General features: G+C 48.0%; 1 protein-coding gene across 2 annotated transcripts in view; it reads right to left on the bottom strand.

The window, feature by feature from the left end:
- The window catches only part of LOC140426504 (CAP-Gly domain-containing linker protein 4), a 628,408-nt gene that overhangs the window by 149,696 nt on the left and 460,433 nt on the right, over nt 1-18,279 (bottom strand). For both annotated transcript variants that reach the window (XM_072511376.1, XM_072511367.1), the window contains one exon: nt 6,653-6,717. In XM_072511376.1, the coding sequence (XP_072367477.1) occupies nt 6,653-6,717 (65 nt within the window). The remainder of the gene's footprint in view (nt 1-6,652; nt 6,718-18,279) is intronic.

Here is an 18,279-nt window from a genome sequence, read left to right as displayed (position 1 = left end):
CTTTTCCCCTCGTGGGGGGGGGGGGGGTGGGGGGGGGGGGGAGTATGGGAAACTGTGGGCGCCGGTGGGAAGGAAAGGGGAAGGAGAAGGGAACTGCGCCATCAGGGGCGGGGCCAAGTGGGAAACGCGGGCTTTGCTCCCGCGCTATGGTAATTGTGGCGGGAACGGGGACGCAGGAAGGAGGGGCCTCGCACAATGAGGGGCCGAGGACAAACGGGGGAAGCCGAGGTCAGCCAGAGTTTGCTGACTTCTGGGAGCAACATGGGGGGTGCAACTACGCTAGAAAGGGATCTAGCGGAGTGGGGGGGGGGAGTTAACTGGGTTGCTGCTGCTAAGGGGAAGGGGGAACTGTTATGGGGCGGGGTGGTCGGGACGGGAGAGCACCGTCGGTGGGATATACGGGTACGTGGGAACCGGGTGAGGAGCTGGGTTAGAAAAGGGGATGGCTAGTCGACATGGGGGCGGGGGGGGTGGGGGGGGGGGCGGGGTTAAGAGCCCCCCAACCCGGCTGATCACGTGGAATGTGAGAGGGCTGAATCGGCCGATTAAAAGGGCACGGGTACTCGCACACCTAAAGAACTTAAAGGCAGATGTGGTCATGTTGCAGGAGACGCACTTGAAACTGGCAGATCAGGTCAGACTACGTAAAGGATGGGTGGGGCAGGTGTTCCATTCGGGCTTAGATGCGAAGAATAGGGGGGTGGCTATCTTAGTGGGGAAACGGGTACAGTTTGAGGCAAAGACCATAGTGGCGGACAGTGGGGGTAGATACGTGATGGTGAGTGGCAGATTGCAAGGGGAGGCGGTGGTTCTGGTGAACGTATACGCCCCGAACTGGGATGATGCAAACTTCATGAAGCGCATGCTGGGGTGTATCCCGGACCTGGAGGCGGGAAAGCTGGTAATGGGGGGAGACTTCAATACGGTGCTTGATCCAGGGCTGGACCGGTCTAGGTCTAAGACCGGGAGGAGGCCGGCAGCGGCCAAGGTGCTTAAGGACTTCATGGAGCAGATGGGAGGGGTAGACCCCTGGAGATTTATTAGGCCTAGGAGTAAGGAGTTTTCATTTTTCTCCCATGTTCACAAGGTGTATTCACGGATAGACTTTTTTGTCCTGGGAAGGGCACTGATTCCGAAGGTGACAGGGACGGAGTACATGGCCATAGCCATTTCGGACCACGCTCCACATTGGGTAGATCTGGAGATAGGAGAGGAAAAGGAGCAGCACCCACTCTGGAGATTGGATATGGGGTTGCTGGCGGATGAGGGGGTATGTCTAAGGGTGAGGGGGTGTATCAAAAGGTACCTGGAGCTTAATGATAACAGAGAGGTCCAGGTGGGAGTGGTCTGGGAGGCGCTGAAGGCGGTGGTCAGAGGGGAACTGATATCCATAAGGGCCCATAAAGGGAAGCAAGAGAGCAAAGAAAGGGAGCGACTGTTGAGAGAACTTCTAAGGGTAGACAAGCAATATGCAGAGGCTCCGGAGGAGGGACTGTACAGGGAAAGACAAAGGCTACATATGGAATTTGACCTGCTGACCACGGGCAAGGCAGAAGCACAGTGGAGGAGGGCACAGGGAGTACAATATGAGTATGGAGAGAAGGCGAGCCGGTTACTGGCCCAACAACTGAGGAAGAGGGGAGCGGCGAGGGAGATAGGTGGGGTGAGGGATGAGGAAGGTGAGATGGAACGGGGAGCGGAGAGGGTGAACGGGGTGTTTAAGGCATTCTACGAGAGGCTGTATAAGGCTCAGCCCCCGGAAGGGAAGGAGGGAATGATGCATTTCCTAGATCAGCTGGAATTCCTGAAGGTGGAGGAGCAGGAGAGGGCGGGACTGGGAGCACGGATTGAGGTGGAGGAGGTGGTAAAGGGGATTGGGAGCATGCAGGCGGGGAAGGCCCCGGGACCGGATGGGTTCCCGGTGGAATTTTATAGGAAATACATGGACCTACTGGCCCCGCTTTTGACGAGAACCTTTAATGAGGCCAGGGAAAGGGGGAAGTTGCCCCCGACTATGTCGGAGGCGACGATATCGTTACTCTTAAAGAAGGAGAAAGACCCGTTGCAGTGCGGGTCTTACAGGCCTATTTCCCTCCTGAACGTGGATGCTAAGCTCCTGGTCAAGGTGATGGCGACAAGGATAGAGGATTGTGTCCCGGGGGTGGTCCATGAGGACCAAACTGGGTTCGTTAAGGGGAGACAGCTGAACACGAATATACGGAGGCTGCTAGGGGTGATGATGATGCCCCCGCTGGAGGGGGAGGCGGAGATAGTGGTGGCGATGGACGCTGAGAAAGCATTTGACAGAGTGGAGTGGGACTACCTATGGGAAGCGTTGAGGAGATTTGGTTTTGGAGAGGGGTTTATTGGATGGGTACAGCTGCTATATTGGGCCCCGGTGGCAAGTGTGATCACGAACAGGCAGAGGTCCGACTACTTCCGTCTTTATAGAGGGACAAGACAGGGGTGTCCCCTGTCCCCTTTACTGTTTGCATTGGCAATTGAGCCGCTGGCCATAGCACTGAAGGGCTCTAGGAAGTGGAGGGGAGTACTCAGGGGAGTAGAAGAACACCGGGTATCATTGTATGCAGATGATCTATTGCTGTATGTTGCGGACCCAGTGGAGGGGATGCCTGAGATAATGCGGACACTCAGGGAGTTTGGGGAATTTTCGGGGTACAAATTGAATATGGGGAAGAGTGAGTTGTTCGTGGTGCATCCGGGGGAGCAGAGCAGGGGAATAGATGATTTACCGCTGAGGAGGGTAATAAGAGATTTCCGGTACTTAGGGATCCAGATAGCCAGGAACTGGGGAACCCTACATAGGCTTAATTTAACACGATTGGTGGAACAGATGGAGAAGGATTTTAAGAGATGGGACATGGTGTCTCTGTCACTGGTGGGTAGGGTGCAGGCGGTCAAAATGGTAGTCCTCCCGAGATTTCTTTTTGTGTTCCAGTGCCTCCTGGTGATGGTTACGAGGGCTTTTTTCAAAAAAATTGAGATGAGTGTTATGAGCTTTGTGTGGGCTGGGAAGACCCCGAGAGTGAGGAGGGGTTTTTTGCAGCGTAGCAGGGATAGGGGGGGACTGGCACTGCCGAGCTTAAGTGATTATTATTGGGCCGCCAATATCTCAATGGTGTGTAAGTGGATGGGAGAAGGGGAGGGAGCGGCGTGGAAGAGACTGGAAATGGCATCCTGTAAAGGAACCAGCCTACAAGCATTGGCGACGGCGCCGTTGCCGTTCTCCCCGAAGAAATACACCACAAGTCCAGTGGTGGTGGCAACGCTGAAAATTTGGGGGCAGTGGAGACGGCATAAGTGAATGACGGGTGCCTCGGTGCGGTCCCCGATAAGGAATAATCATAGGTTTGTCCCGGGGAGAATAGATGGGGGATTTAGAACATGGCAGAGAGCAGGGATTGTGCAACTGAGGGATCTGTTCCTAGACGGGACGTTTGCGAGTCTGGGAGCGCTGACGGAAAAATACGGGTTGCCCCAGGAGAATGCATTTCGGTATATGCAATTGAGGGCTTTTGTGAGACAACAGGTGAGGGAATTTCCGCAGCTCCCGACGCAGGAGATTCAGGATAGAGTGATTTCGGGGACATGGGTGGGGGATGGTAGGGTGTCAGATATATACAGGGAAATGAGAGACGAGGGGGAGATCATGGTGGATGAGCTGAAGGGAAAATGGGAAGAAGAGCTGGGGGAAGAGATCGAAGAGGGGCTGTGGGCAGAGGCCCTACGCAGGGTAAACTCTTCGTCCTCGTGTGCCAGGCTTAGCCTGATACAATTCAAGGTCTTGCACAGGGCGCACATGACCGGAGCAAGGCTCAGTAAATTTTTCGGGGTAGAGGATAGGTGCGGGAGATGCACGAGAAACCCAGCGAACCACACCCACATGTTTTGGTCATGCTCGGCACTGCATGGGTTCTGAGTGGGGGTGGCAAATGTGCTTTCGAAGGTGGTGGGGGTCTGGGTCGAGCCAAGCTGGGGGTTGGCTATATTCGGGGAGTGCAAGAGGCGAGAGAGGCTGATGTTTTGGCCTTTGCGTCCCTAGTAGCCCGGCGAAGGATATTGGTAATGTGGAAGGAAGCTAAACCCCCGGGCGGGGAGGCCTGGATAAACGACATGGCAGGGTTTATAAAACTGGAACGGATAAAGTTCGCGCTAAGAGGTTCGGCTCAAGGGTTCACCAGGCGGTGGCAACCGTTCATTGACTATCTCGCAGAATGATAAAGGAACTGGGAAAGTAGCAGCAGCAACCCAGGGGGGGAGGGGGGAGAGGGGGAGGGGGGTCCTCAGGGGTGTTTTTGTATGGATATTTTTACTTGGATATGTATATTGGCTTGTTTGACTTTATTATTTGGGAGAGTTAATATTTTGTTATGGCAGTTGCCATTTAGTTTATATATTATTTATTTATTTGTTAAAAAACGGTCACTATTATTTATATTGTTTTATTGTTGTAAAAAGGGAAAAATCTTTGTACTGTTTTGTTTGGCCGAAAAAAATTTGAATAAAATATATATTTTTTAAAAGTTATGCCTCTCTTTCGGGACTCCTCCATCAAAGGGAATGGTTTCTCTTTATTTACCCAATCAACTCCATCTTAAATACCTCAATTAAATCATCACTTATTCAGAATTCAAGCCTACGTTATGCAGCTCTCGTCAGATTTTAATCCTTTGAGCCATGGTATCATTCTGGTGAATCTGCACTGCAGTATATTCTTTGAGATGCGCTGCCTAGAACTGAACACATACTGAGTCTTAATGAAGTCTAAAAAGAGCTTTAAGTAACTGTTATGTAACTTGCACCATTTTGTATTCCTGTCTCCTTGAGAAAAAAGTCAACATCACATTAGCCTTTTTAATTACATTTTGTAGCTTTCCACTAGCCTTTAATGATTTCTGTACTTGGATCCCTAAATCCCTGCTTCTCCACATTCCTAACTTCTCATTTAGAAAATATGATGATTTATCTTCCTTTGATTCCAAACGGATAACTCGCATTTGTCCACATTTGACTCCATCCGCATAATTTTGCCACTCAGTTAATTTCTCAATGTCCCATTGTAACATTCTGTTCTTACCTACATTATTTACTGTGCCATTTAACTTATCGTCAGCAAACTTGGATAGTTGACACTCTAGTCCTTAATTAATAATACTCAAAATGAAAGCGGCCACTTTAGCCATATGCGGTCTTTTTCCAAGAACATGTGATGCCAGGAGCCTTTGACTGTCCAGAAGGCTGGTTCAGTACTATGACTACCACTATAGCCTTTACAGACATTTTCAAATGCAGCGAAATGAATTGAAAAATAATTTGTTTAACACTTGCAATATTCTATCATACTAACCCCTTTAAGCATCTGTAGGAAGGAACTGGACTAGTTGTCTATGGGGTCAATTTTCAACTGGCAATTCAGGAAGCTTGAGTGTAGGGATCAAAATGAGGCAAAGGATTATCACCCTATTTTCTTACGCGTGACACCCAGGTTAGAAGAAAATGTACGGTATTTTCAAAAATATTGCACTTGAAATGGGAGCAAAGCCCCGAGAAGCTGGTGGTGAGCAATTTACTTGGATCATTGCAGTTCTTATGGATTATGACTCTAATGAATTAGCTAGAAAATGTTGGATTTTGAGAGTGACATGCAGATGATGCTGTTTCCATGACAATGCTGTTTGTGCTTCCCAAAGTAGAGATTCTGGAACTGGAGAGGGTGTTGAAGTAAGTTTGGAAAATTGCTGCAATGCCAGAGATGGTCATTACCAGGTGTTTACATGGCACAAACATTGCAAGATATGTGTCTGCCCCAGCCTGGATGTTCTTCAGGTCCTGGTGTACACTGGAATAGGTTGCTGCATTATTAGAGGAGTGTGAATAAGGCTGAACACTATAGAACTCCTATGTGTCAGTTATGATCATATACTGAAATATTTCTCCACTGATCCGCAATGTCCTCAGTTTTGCTATCATCGACTGGTGCTCAGCATGGAGGAGTGCTGATTTGTCAGTTAATAGGTCAGAGTTACGTGGGAACAAGTAAATGTCATGTGAAGGCATGAAACTTCATGTCATGTGTAGTCTTTGTTGAAGATTCTCAAGGCCAAGCCCACCGAACTTCGTGCCCCACCTTTGACGGGTCTTTGCTACCAGTAGACAAGAACATTTCCAGAGTTGGTGACCAGGGTCGATGGTATTGGAGGAGCCGAGGATGTTGACCTCAAGATATGACTGTCTGGCTGTTATGACTAGCCAGTGAGACTCCTAATTTGCACACCAGTCCTCAGATGTTGAACTTTGCAGGATTGACTTGTGTGCAAATCTTGTATGCAGAGATACTTGAGCCTTGGCCAGAGTCACAATTGCGTTCATTGCTTTTAATTGTCATGGTTGAATTGTTCAGTATGAACAGATCAAGAAATTATAATTATTCCCACGGTTAGATTAATATTTTAATATTTTAAAATGTTATTAACTGGTTGTGTTTTTATTACATTCCTTAAAAATCACAATGTGACGGATTAGGTCAGATGATACACCTCACTAATGTAAAATATAGCATTGTGGCAAAATTGATATACTATTCTAGAGATCGCAGTAATAATCTAATAAACAATAGAAATGAATTACCTACCTATAAATGATCGATTAAGTTTACTGGTTGGGATATCTGAGAAGGAATCCAGTGCTTCTGTCATCCTACAGATAGAAACAGATAGTTTAGATGCAAGGAGTAGAACATAAGGTTAATTGAAATGTACATTTTGTTTTAAGGTGCATCTACTGAAAGAGAAATTTAACATAAAAATGTTGACTTTCATCTTCTCACCACTCCAATTTGGATGCTAACGGAGCAGTAAAGATGAAATCACACATAATTCAGCTCTGTCAGGCTCCGACTGGTTTTAAACCCTGTAGTACCTCCATGTCAAACCTAGAGTGGATGATTGCTTCATCACAGAATTCCCAGCCTCCGACCTGCTCTTGTAGCCATGTTATTTATATGGCAGGTCCAGTTATTTATATGGCAGGTCCAGTTTAGTTTCTGGTCAATGGTAACCTGAAGGATATTAGATAGTGGGAGATTCAGTGATGGTAATGCCATTGTATGTCAAGGGGAGATGGTTTGATTCTTTCCTGCTGGATATGATCATTACCTGGCATTTGTGTGCTATAAATTGCAGTTCAAGTACCAAAGTCCTGCTGAGGGGCAGTCATTGACTGGGTTAGATTTGTCCTGCATTTTGGGTACAGCACATTTATGAGTAATTTTCCACATTGTCAGGCAGATGCCAGGGTTGTAGCTGTACTGAAACTGCTTGGTGAGGGACACAGGTAGTTCTGGAGCACAAGTCTTCAGTATTATTGTCAGAATGTTGCTGTGTCCAGTGTATTCAGCTGTTTCCTGATATAGAATCATTGAATTTACAGTGCAGAAGGAGACCATTCGGCCCATCGAGTCTGCACCGGCCCTTGGAAAGCCCACGCCTCCACCCTACCCCGTAACCCAGCAACCCCACTTAACCTTTTTGGGCAATTTAGCATGGCCAATCCATCTAACCCGCACATCTTTGGACTGTGGGAGGAAACCGGAGCACCCGGAGGAAACCCACGCAGACTCTACACAGACACTGACCCAAGCTGGGAATCGAACTTGGGAGCTGTGAAGCAACTGTGCTAACCATTGTTCTACTGTGCTGCCCATATCACGTGGAGTGAATCAAACCGTCTGATGACTGTCACCTCTGATGCTGGGGACCTCAGGAAGAGGTAAAGGTGGGTCATACATTTGCCGCTTCCGGATGAAGATTGTAGCAGCTTCCCTTTTGCATTGTTGTGCTGGGCTCCCCCATTGAGGATGGGGATATTTGTGAAGCCTCATCCTCCCATTAGTTGTTTAATTATCCACTACCATTCACAACTGGATGTCGCAGGACTGCAGAGCTTAAACCTCATCCATTGGTTGTGGGATCTCTTTGTTGTCTATTGCATGCTGCTTATGCTGTTTGGCATGCAACAAGTCCTGTTTTGTAGCTTTATCAGTCTGACACCTCATTCTTATGTATGCCTGGTGCTGCTCCTCGCATGCTTTCCTGCACTCTTCATCGATCCACAGTGAGCCTCTCGTTTGATGGTAATGGTAGAGTGGAGAATATACTGGACCCTGAAGTTACAGATTGTGACCTGCAGTTGGAAGGGCCTTCAAAAGAACTTTTAAAAAATGGCCCAAAAATTAATTGCCATTTTGTCCTACGTAGTGGGCCCTCTACCGCTTGTCATATTTGTAAAGGCTCCTGTGTACTTAGGTGTTCAGACATTGAGTTTTTTGCAGATCCTATGACCAAAGTGATGTGTTATGTACTCTGGGATAACACAGGCTGCAACTGGATGCAGCTTTAACCAAAAGATACTCCAGACCTTGAAGTTAGTTCAATCTGATTTATTGAACCAGTAGCACAGTTCTCTATGAGTTCGACTCTCTGCTAACCTAAGTGTGGTTACTCTGTCTGACTGAACCAGACTAGCTCTTAGCCACGTGCTGGAGGTGTGATACTGTACATACACCCTGACTCACTCTGTAGATATTCATCAGTGGAAAGAGGCGGAGTGTGAGTGCTTTGTGCCTTTTATAGTGAGATACCACCCCGAGTGTCCTGCCTGCTCATTGGTCATGCCCTGTTCTCTCTGTTCATTAGCTGCCTGTCTGTGCCTGTCTGTATGTCATGATTTGCATATCATGACATCTCCCTTTTTAAAAAATGTTTTGTTGGCACATGGGAACGTACTTACATGTGATGGCACATATTAACATATTTACAAGCGGTGGCATATGTGAATGTATTTACATGTGAAGACAGCTGTCTGATGTGAGAAAACAGAAAATAGCAAACTAAACAAATGTTCATAATTCCAGTCTCTGGTGCTTGCGTTTGATCCTTGTCGACCGCCGGAGAGGTGGTGGTGGGGACGACGGCGCTTTGACAGGCGGGATGGAAGCCTGACTGGTGGCCTCGTAGTTCAAGGTATCAGGAGGTGGCAAAACAACTGACGGAAACGGAGAAGAAAGCGGTTGCGGGCAGGCAACTTTGCGCAGTGCCCGCCTGTTTCGTCGCACAACCGAACCATCAGCCATACGTATCCACCTGTCGAACACGACAGCTGGAGAAGACCAGCCACCCTCCAGTATCTTGATCCTGACAGTGTCTGCCGGGGATAACACGGGCAAATCGGTGGCATGAGCATCATAGCCCTGCTTTTGCTGGTTTCGGAGCTGCTGCACCTTCTGCAGCACTGGGAGGTGATACAGGTTGGGCAAGTGTATGGCTGGAAGTGTCGTCTGCAGGTCCCTGTTCATCAGGAGTTGAGCCGGCGACATGCCAGTGGACAGTGGGGTCACCCTGTACGTAAGCAGCGCGAGGTAGATGTCAGAAGCAGAATCTGAGGCCTTGCAGATGAGCTGTTTCACAATGTGCACCCCTTTTACAACCTTCCCATTGGACTGCGGATAGTGTGAGCTGGAAGTGACCTGTTTGAAATGGTATGACTTGGCAAACATAGACCACTCGTGGCTCTTGAAGCATGGGCTATTGTCACTCAAGACAGTGAGTGGGATACCATGCCTGGAGAGCGTCTCCTTACAGGCCTTGATGACGGTCCGAGATGTGAGGTCTGAGAGCTTTAAGACTTAAGGGTAATTGGAGAAATAGTCAATAATCAACACGTAGTCACGACCATTCGCACGAAAGTGGTCGATGCCAACCTTGGACCACGGGGAGGTCTCGATTTCATACTGCTGGAGCGTCTCCTTGCTCCGCGCTGGCTGGAAACGTTGACAGGTCGCACAGTTGAGGACCATGTTTGAGATGTCCTGGCTAATTCCGGGCCAGTAGACAGCCTGCCTGGCTCTGCGTCTGCACTTCTCGACGCCCAGGTGTCCCTCATGGATTTTGCGGAGCACCAAGCTCTGGAGATTGAGTGGAATGAAAATCCGGTCCAGCTTGAGGAGGATACCATCAATCACCGTCAGGTCGCCCTTTGTAAAATTGAGGGCACTGCCCTTTCTGCCAGCCATTGGTGAGGTGGTGCATGACACGCTGCAAGAGGGGGTCTTTGGCTGTCTCCTCGCGGATATGAACCACCTTCTTCTCATCAGACGCCAGGAGGGTGCTAGCACACAGCTGCACCTGTGATTCAATCTGCCGGATGATTTCCAGCGGTTCACTACGCAATGTGATGGAGTGGGACAATGCATCAGCGATGATGAGCTCCTTGCCAGGCGTGTACACTAAGTCAAAGTTGTACCTTCTGAGTTTGAGGAGGATGCGCTGCAACCGAGGCATCATGTCGTTCAGGTCCTTGTGGATAATGTGGACCAGAGGCCTATGATCCGTCTCGACAGTGAATATCGGCAGGCCGTAGACATAGTCGTGAAACTTGAGAATGCCAGTGAGAAGACCCAGGCATTCCTGCTCTATTTGCGCATACCTTGTTTCGGTGGGCGTCATGGCTCTCGATGCGTAGGCTACCGGTGCCCAGGATGAAGTGGCATCGCATTGAAGCAGCACCGCACCGATGCCATCCTGGTTCGCATCTGTCGAGATCTTCGTCTCCCTGTCTGGGTCGAAAAATGCCAAGACGGGTGCAGTGGTGTGCTTGGCTTTTAGCTCCAACCACTCTGCCTGATGTGCTGCCTTCCACTCAAAGGCAGTGGACATTTTCACCAGGTTTCGTAGGGCCGTGGTGTGTGAGGCCAGGTTTGAGATGAACTTGCCTAGAAAGTTGACCATGCCCAGGAAGCGTAGCACCGCCTTCTTGTCTTCAGGGACCTTCATGGCTTCGATGGCCTTGACCTTGTCTGTGTCCGGGCACACGCCCTGCTGAGAGATCTGGTCACCTAGGAACTTGAGTGTCGACATGCCAAAACAACATTTGGACCTGTTCAGCTTCAGGCCATTGGCATGGACACGGCGGAATACCTGCTGGAGACGGGAAACATGTTTTTCAGGGGTCGTGGACCATATGATGACGTTGTCCATGTACACAACAAACCCCTTCAATGCCCTCCATCATCTGCTCCATGATGCGATGGAAGATCTCCGATGCCGAGACAATGCCAAACGGCATGCGATTATATCAGAATCTGCCAAACGGTGTGTTGAAGGTGCAGAGCCTTCTGCTGGACTCATCCAGTTGGATTTGCCAAAATCCATGTGACGCATCTAACTTGGTGAAAAAACATGTGTGTGCCATCTCACTGGTGAGTTCCTCCCGCTTCGGGATGGGGTAGTGTTCACGCATTATATTCTTATTGAGATCCTTCGGATCAATGAAGACGCGCAGGTCTCCCGAAGGCTTTCTAACACATACCATCGAGCTGACCCAGTCAGTCGGTTTGGTTACCTTGGAAATGATGCCCTGTTGCTGAAGACCCTTGAGCTGTGCCTTCAGGCACTCCCTCAGCGGAGCCAGGACCCGGCGTGGTGCGTGGACCAATGGCTTGGCATCAGGTCGTAGCAGAATCTTGTATCGATATGGCAGCATGTCCATCCCGTCGAACACATCCAGATACTGAGCGAGGATGTCGTCAATGCCGGCCTGAAGATCCACATTGGAGGATGCCGTTGTGTAAACCTGCTGCATGAAGTTCAGCTGCTTGCAGGCCTGCACGCCAAGTAGGGATGCCCTGTCTGGCTTTACGATTTCACGTAAATCGTGCATGGGTGCTCCGGTTGGAGACGAGTAGATGGCAGGATCCCAGTGCCGTGATGGCATTTCCGTTGTAGTCCAGGAGCCTGCATGCTGCTGGAAGGACCTTGGGGGGCATCTTGATGCGTTTGAAATCTGCCTGTGAGAGGAGGTTGGCAGAAGCACTTGTGTCCAGCTTAAACTGGATGGAGCAGTGGTTGACCTGCATCACCGCACGCCATTCATCCGCAGGATCCACAGCGAGGGTGGATTGACTTTGTGATGAGTTGGATGTGGCATACTCACATTTGGTAATGATGCCCACACAGTAGGCAGAGTCCAGGCATTCTTCCTCTGGATCCGTTGTGCTGTCAGGATGAGAATCCTGTCATCGTTGTTTCACACTCTGAATGCGCCGTCGTCGGAATTGGGAGCGCTGGCCCCTGACTGGTGGTGCAGACGTGCACAAGGCTGCATAGTGGCCAGGCTTCCCGCAGTTTAAACACTGCCTGCCTCTTGCAGGGCAGTGTTTCTTTTAAGTGGGCTTTGCCGCAGTTCGAGCACGTCATGACGTCGACGTCCTGACGCTCCGCGCGTCGTCGCAGATGCGCAGTGCGGGTGTCCGCCACTTCGTTATCCCGTTCGCATCGCGCATGCTTGGGGCCCAGGGAAAAGCGTGCAAAATGGCCGCTTTCATCAATGCTGAGGCGTTGCATCCGGGAGATGGCCTGCACACTCACTGTGCATGTTTCAATCGCGACTGGCAGGGTCATATGCTTGATTTTCAGTAGCTGCTCGCTCAGAGGATCAGAGTGAACTCCAAAAACGATTTGGTCTCTGATCATGGAGTCAGCAATATCACCAAAGTTGCAGGACAGCGCTAGCAGGCGGAGGTTAGTTAAGGAGTTGAAAGATTCATCTGTACCTTGTAGATGCTGTTTGAATATGTAGCGCTCGAAGATTTCATTGGTGTCCACTTCACAGTGACTGTCAAACTTGTCCAGGATGGTCTGAAACTTTGTCTTGTCCTGGCCTTCGGTGAAGTGAAAAGAGTTGAAGAGTTTGATGGCTTATTCACCCGCTGTTGAGAGGAGAAGCGCGATCTTCCTTGCATCAGACGCACCCACGAAGTCTGAAGCTTTGATGTACAGCAGAAACTTTTGCTTGAATGTCCGCAAGTTGGCACTGAGATTGCCGGCGGTCCAGAGCTGGTGAGGAGCCTGAATCTTCTCCATGGTGCCGGGATACATTCGCTGGTCGTCACGGAACGGACTGAGGTAAACCACCTAGATTAAGCAGTCTCCTGGTAGCATGTCGTGTTATGTACTCTGGGATAACACAGGCTGCAACTGGATGCAGCTTTAACCAAAAGATACTCCAGACCTTGAAGTTAGTTCAATCTGATTTATTGAACCAGTAGCACAGTTCTCTATGAGTTCGACTCTCTGCTAACCTAAGTGTGGTTACTCTGTCTGACTGAACCAGACTAGCTCTTAGCCACGTGCTGGAGGTGTGATACTGTACAGACACCCTGACTCACTCTGTAGATGTTCATCAGTGGAAATAGGCGGAGTGTGAGTGCCTCGTGCCTGCTCATTGGTCATGTCCTGTTCTCTGTGTTCATTAGCTGCCTGTCTGTATATCATTATCTGCATGTCTGCATATCATGACAGCCACCTAATATGCAATATGAATATATCATGCATCTGAGATGTCCTTTCCAAATTGTGTTGACCCAGAATATGGCATTCATGCTGTTGTCATTATGTTCCGGGAAATCAGCAGTTCTGGTGATGTAAGTGCAGCCTTAATGTTGGCCTAGAAGTCTATTTTTCAACTGTTGTGCAGGAGGAAAGAGTTCATACACTTTTGAGCAATAGGAAATCATCCATGACTCTTCACTTCTTATAAAAGGATTAAAAGATAATGTAAATGATTCATAATAGTCCAGCAGAATGTATAAATGCCAATTAATTAAAAAAGTATTCTTTCAGTGTTGCTGTAATTATAATCATTGCCTTAAGACAAATTTACCTTCTTAGCAATTTCCTATAACAGCGATTTGTATAAAATGGTCCCCAACATCCTGTAATGTTTAAAATGCCTAAATTTCACTCCCAGATTTTGGTGATCGAGGTGCCAATTTCTCTTGCGGCAAGATTTTTATTGTGTGCTTATCTACTCATATTCTCAAACAGCATTGCACAGCAACAAGAACAGTCCGATTCACCAACAAATCAATGTTGTCAGACCCACCATGATTAGCACCAATTTGCTGATATTAATCCAGTAATTGCAATCTACTCTGTTAATTATTTCAGAGATTTTCACAGCTTTTATAGGTTTATGAGTAGGGAACAAGGGGACATTGTACGTCATAATGTCAGACTGATGCATCAATAAAGAGCTTAATGAGAGCTCTCTGGTGGACTGATCAACGATAAATTAGCTCACAGCACTTTGGTGTGTGATGACCTGAACAGCTGAGATAAACATTCAAAGTACAAACTACACATTAACTAGTGAGATACCAGACTGGCCCTGCAGGGTAATATAGAGAATGAGGAACTACACACTTACAGAAAATGTCACCAAACAGGTACAGCATATTTATTACCTGTGAGGATGGGATAAAGACCGTTGAAAGGACAAGCAGAATGCAGACTTTGTGGCACAGGAGGCTATCGAAAGGGAAGAGGAGATGGAATGCCTAATATGGTAGATCCAGGTGCTTCAATAATTGGGGGGTCAGCTGGCATCTTTTGTAAGCAGAGTCAAGAGTCCCACATGGTTTATTGCCAATGTGTGACAGAGTGAGGGACATCTTGAACTGCCTGGAAAGGATATTGGAGAAGAAGGGCAGGAATCCAGTTGCTATGGTCAATGTTGGGACTAGGAACAGAGGGCACTGTAGGCAAGGGATCCTGCTTTGAGAGTACCAGGAACGAGGAGCTAATTAAAGGGAAAGGGCCTCAAGATTTATAATCTCTAGATTATTACCTGAGGCACATATTAAGTGACAAAGGATATGCCGATAGGGAGATGGGCACATGGCAGAAGGAGTAGTATGGAAAATAAGGGTTCCATTTTATGAATCACTGGCATCAGTACTAGGGCAGCACGGTAGCATTGTGGATAGCACAATTGCTTCACAGCTCCAGGGTCCCGGGTTCGATTCCGGCTGGGTCGCTGTCTGTGCGGAGTCTGCACGTTCTCCCCGTGTGTGCGTGGGTTTTCTCCGGGTGCTCCGGTTTCCTCCCACAGTCCAAAGATGTGCAGGTTAGGTGGATTGGCCGTGATAAATTGCCCTTAGTGTCCAAAATTGCCCTTAGTGTTGGGTGGGGTTACAGGGTTATGGGGATAGGGTGGAGGTGTTGACCTTGGGTAGGGTGCTCTTTCCAAGAGCCGGTGCAGACTCGATGGGCCGAATGGCCTCCTTCTGCACTGTAAATTCTATGAACTGTACTATTTGGACTGAATCCAACTGAATTGGGCTGAGATCAGAGGCTTAGTACATTGTGTGCAGGAAGTGTCTCCAGCTGCAGCTCCTGGAAGCCCGGGATTCGGAGCTGGAGCGGTGGCTGGGGACACTATGGAGCATCCGGAAAGCTGAGAGTGTTGTGGATAGCACGTATAGAGAGATGATCACACTGCAGACTCAGACTCCACAGGCAGGAAGGGAATGGGTGACCACCAGGCAGAACAAGAGAGCTAGGCAGGCAGTGCAGGAATCTCCTGCGGCAATTCCCTTGCAAAACAGATATACCGCTTTGGATACTGTTAGGGGGAATGACCTCTCAGGCGAAAGCAGCGGCAGCCAAATTCGTTGCACCACGGTTGGTTCTGCTGCAGAGGGGAGGAATACAAAGTGTGAGAATGTTGTAGGGGATTCAATTGTAAGGAGAATAGATAGGCGTTTCTGTGGTCGCAAACGAGACTCCAGGATGGTATATTACCTCCCTGGTGCTAGGGTCAAGGATGTTTCAGAGCGGTTGCAGGAAATTCTGGAGGGGGACGGTGAACACCCAGTGGTCGTGGTACGCATCGGTACCAACGACATAGGTAAAAAAATGGATGAGGTTCTAAAGGCAGATTATAGGGAGTTAGGAAGAAGTCGGAGCTCTAAGGTAGTGATCTCAGGATTACTAACAGTGCTACATGCTAGTTAGGGTAGAAATAGCAGGATATATTGGATAAATACATGGCTGAAGAGATGGCGTGAGGGGCAGGGTTTCAGGTTCCTGGGGCATTGGGGCTGGTTCTGGGGGAGGTGGGACCAGTACAAACTGGACGTGTTACACTTGGGCAGGACCGGTACTGATGTCCTCGGGGGAGTATTTGCTAGAGTGGTTGGGGTTTAAACTAATATGGCAGGAGGATGGGAACCTAAGCAAGGAGTCAGAGGAGGAGGAAATAAGGATAAAAACAAAAGACAGAAAGGGGAATAAGAAAAGTCATAGGCATATAAACCAAGGGCCAGATTCAAACAGGGCCACAGTGGAAAAGTATTGGGAGCGGGACTAGTAATGTTAAAAAGACCAGCTTCAAGGCTTTGTGCCTTAACGCACAGAGCATTCGCAATAAAGCGGAGGAACTAATCGCACAAATAGACGTGAACGGGTATGATATAGTCGGGATTACGGCGATATGGCTGCAGGGTGACCAGGGATGGGGACTGAATGTCCAGGGGTACTCAGTATTTGGGGAAGAGCATTTAGGAAGAATGCACGGATAAAGTGGATGAACTAATCATGCAGATAGATATAAATGGGCGGCACAGTAGCACAGTGGGTAGCACTGTTGCTTCACAGCGCCAGGGTCCCAGGTTTGATTCCCAGCATGGTAACTGTCTGTGCGGAATTTGCACATTCTCCCCGTATCTGCATGAGTTTCCTCCGAGTGCTCCGGTTTCCTCCCACAAGTCCCAAAAGACGTACTGTTAGGTCATTTCGCCTGAATGTGGCGATTAGGGGCTTTTCACAGTAACTTCATTGCAGTGTTAATGTAAGCCTACTTGTGGCAATAAAGATTATTATTATTATTTATTATCAAATGGGTACAATATAATTGGGATTAGGGAGACATGGCTGCAGAGTGACCAGGGATGGCAATTGAATGTCCCAGGGAATTCAGTATTTAGGAAGGACAGGCATAAAAGAAAAGCGTGGAACTGCTGGTTAAAGAGGAAATTAACATAATAGTGAGAAAGGATATTAGCTCTGACAATGTGGAGTCTGTATGGGTAGAGTTGAGAAATAGCAAGGGACAAAAAACATTAGTGGGTGTCATATACAGACCCCCAAATTGCAGTGGTGATGTTAGGAATGGCAGGAAACACAAAATTAGAGATGCATGCAATAAGGTGATCATGAGCAATTTTAATCTGCACATTGATTGGGCAAATGAAATTAGCCACAATACTATAGAGGAGGAATTCCTGGAATGTATACGGGATGGTTTTCTTAACCAATATGTGGAGGAACCAACTCGAGAGCAGGCCATCTTAGACTGGGTGCTGTGTAATGAGAAGGGAATCATTGCCAATCTGGGATGAGCAACCATAACATGATAGAATTTTTTATTAAGATAGAGAGTGAAGTAGTTGATTCAGAGACGAGGGTGCTGAATCTTAATAAAGGAAACTATGAAGATATGAGGCGTGAGTTGGCCTTCATAGATTGGGGAGAGTTACTTCAAGGGATGACAGTGGATAGACAATGGCAAACATTCAAGGAACGAATGGGGGAACTGCAGCAACTGTTCATTCCTGTCTGGCACAAAAGCAAAGAGGGTAAGAGGGCTAATCCATGGCTGACAAAGGAAATGAGAAATAGCATCCGATCCAAGGAAGATGCATACATATTGGCCAAGAAAATTAATAGATCTGAGGATTGGGAGCAGTTTCAAATTCAGCAAAGAAGGACGAAGGGATTAAGAAGGGGAAAATACAGTACGGAAGAAAGCTGGCAGGGAACATAAAGACTGACACTTGAGAGTTTCTACAGATATGTGAAGAGAAAGAGATTGGTAAAAACAAATGTAGGCCCACTACAGACAGAAACAGGGGAATGTACAATAAGGGACAAAGAAATGGCTGAGCAATTGAATATATACTTTGGTTCTGTCTTCACAAAGGAGGACACAAATCAGATACGAGAAATGTTGGAGGTTTAGTGAGAGGGAAGAACTGAGGGAGATCAATATTAATAGAGAAATGGTGCTGGGAAAATTGATGGGTTTGAAGGCAGACAAATCCCCAGGGACTGATGATCTGCATCCCTGCGTGCTTAAGGAGGTGGCTCTGGAAATAGTGGATGCATTGGTGGTCATCTTCCGGGATTCTAGACTCTGGAACTGTCCCTGCAGATTGGAGGGTAGTTCACGTTACTCCGATATTCAAAAAGGGAGGTAGAGAGAAAACAGGAAATTATAGACCAGTTAACCTAACGTTGGTAGTGGGAAAATTCTTGAATCCATTATCAAGGACTTTATAGCGGAACATTTAGAAAGCAGTGGCAGGATCAGTCAGAGTCAGCATGGATTTCTGAAGGGGAAATCATGCTTGACAAATCTGTT

This window comes from Scyliorhinus torazame, chromosome 1, assembly GCF_047496885.1.
Source record: "Scyliorhinus torazame isolate Kashiwa2021f chromosome 1, sScyTor2.1, whole genome shotgun sequence".
NCBI classification, from domain to species: domain Eukaryota; kingdom Metazoa; phylum Chordata; class Chondrichthyes; order Carcharhiniformes; family Scyliorhinidae; genus Scyliorhinus; species Scyliorhinus torazame.
This window is presented reverse-complemented; position numbering and strand designations above follow the sequence as displayed.